Raw genomic sequence first — 1,744 nt, forward strand, 5'->3', positions numbered from 1 at the left:
TTTGTTTTGTTTTCCTTTTAAAACTATTTAAAACAATTCTGCACCTGTTTCTTTGGTTGTTTTTACTGTTTCAGTTCAGGTCTCAAGCCATAAAGTGAGAATCATTTATTGACAAACACTTTAAAACCACATTAGCAAATAACTTCTGAAGGAAAGCCAATGTCTTAGGTGGTTAACCAAACCTTTGGAATTGAGCTCACTCTAGTTCATCGCCAGTTCTCATTTCAGAAGACTACTTTCACTGAAGACTAGCTCAGCGATCTGTGGGTTTGGATGTCAGGCATCTTCCATCTGCCCATGACCACTTGTTCCCTTTGCCACAAATGGGCATCAGTAAAGAACTTCACTGTGGGGTTGAGAGAGCTGTGGAACAGGCTGCCAAGAGAGGTTGAGGAGTCTCCTTCTCTGGAGATAGTCAAGAAACATCTGGTCATCTGCCTCTGTGACCTGCTGTAGGGAATCTGCTTTAGCAGAGGTTTGAACTCCTATGTCCAGAGGTCCCATCCAAACCTTACAGTTCTGTGATTCTGTGAAAGAGAAATAGGCCCCTTTACATATGCCTCTCAGAGGCTGCCTTCACCTGCTAGGTAGTCCCGCCAGCTTCTTCTAGCTGGCATAGTGATAGTATTGCTGCTGTGCTGCATGAGGCAATTTTCTGCTGGGAAACTGTGAATGTCTGCCACAGATCTCTTGTGAACTTGGGCTGGTAATTTCATTTCTGAATCCTTTCATCTGTGAAGGAGAATGATACTGATCTGTCAGGTGTTTTCTGAGGCCAAATTCACTGACAACTGTGAAAAAGGTATTCTGATGTGCAAGAAGCTAAAAGAGTACCAGGGGCTGCAAGGAAAGGAACTGCTGAAGCTGGAAGATGGACATGACAGACATTTGAGTTAGTTCAGCGTTCGGCAAGAGGAGAGGTACAGGAGGGAGGGAGAAAGACCGCTTACCAAAGCTGAGGCTGGTCTGGCAAAAGGACGCTGTATCGAGGCTGTGAGGCCGTCCCCTCACTCCCCGTGGCTGCCAAGTGGAGAAAGCAGCAGCAGCCATTTGCGGCGCTCATTCGGCTGCTGGGTGCCCGCTCTGCTCCTGGTGGGCAGCTCCGACCTCCGAGAGACCACCGTCACACGACACCTTCCTTAGAAATCACGCGTTACCTGCAGCTCCGAAGTGCCCTTCCCAAGTAGCAGCTTCTCTTACAACAGAAATGAGAGAAGTTGCCATTTCTGTTTCTCTAAGACTGCTGCGCAGCTAGGGGGTGGTCTGCTGACCACTCGCCTAAGGACGCACTCCACACTGTAGTTTTCGGTTTCCCCTTTACCTGCCTGTGAACTAGCAGCCCTACAGCTCTCATCTCACGGCGGACGGCAGATAAGAGGACCGTGCACCTGCCCACAGCCCGCCCCGCCAAGAGAGGGCGATTCCCTCTCAGACACGGGCGCTGGGGAGGGACGGGTCCGCCCAGCCCGGCAGGGAACGTGGAGGCCGCGGCGGTCCTGCCTCAGGGGACACTGCCCCGGGCAGCGGCATGGAGCGGAGCGAGGCGGCGGGCGGATGGGTGCCCATGTGCCAGAGAGTCCTGCCGGCCCACGCCAACCACCGCGGGGAGCTGAGCGCCGGGCAGCTTCTCAAGTGGATGGATGCCACCGCCTGCCTGGCAGGTAGAGGGGCCGGGCAGCGCGGCAGGGCGAACGGGAGAGGCGACCCGAGCATTATTTGGTGTCCGGAGACTCTCACACGCACC

At 53.4% G+C, this 1,744-nt stretch overlaps 1 protein-coding gene and 1 long non-coding RNA gene across 5 annotated transcripts in view; one reads left to right on the top strand and one right to left on the bottom strand.

Annotated features, from left to right (window-relative positions):
• On the bottom strand, window positions 1–1,394 carry LOC109364066. Its single transcript, XR_002110053.1, has 2 exons — window positions 951–1,394; window positions 1–732 (listed from the first exon to the last, which is right to left on the bottom strand). It is a non-coding gene; the product is annotated as an uncharacterized LOC109364066 (long non-coding RNA).
• Window positions 1,395–1,423: 29 nt separating this feature from the next.
• Window positions 1,424–1,744, top strand: part of ACOT12 (acyl-CoA thioesterase 12) — a 30,529-nt gene continuing 30,208 nt past the window's right edge. For 3 of the 4 annotated variants that reach the window (XM_010726089.2, XM_010726091.2, XM_019610627.2), the window contains exon 1: window positions 1,424–1,661. In XM_010726089.2, coding sequence (XP_010724391.1) covers window positions 1,529–1,661 — 133 coding nt within the window. In that variant the 5' untranslated portion in view covers window positions 1,424–1,528. The remainder of the gene's footprint in view (window positions 1,662–1,744) is intronic. The other variant, XM_010726090.2, reaches the window with a different exon arrangement.

The sequence above is a fragment of the Meleagris gallopavo genome, chromosome Z (genome assembly GCF_000146605.3).
Source record: "Meleagris gallopavo isolate NT-WF06-2002-E0010 breed Aviagen turkey brand Nicholas breeding stock chromosome Z, Turkey_5.1, whole genome shotgun sequence".
Classification (NCBI taxonomy): Eukaryota; Metazoa; Chordata; class Aves; order Galliformes; family Phasianidae; genus Meleagris; species Meleagris gallopavo.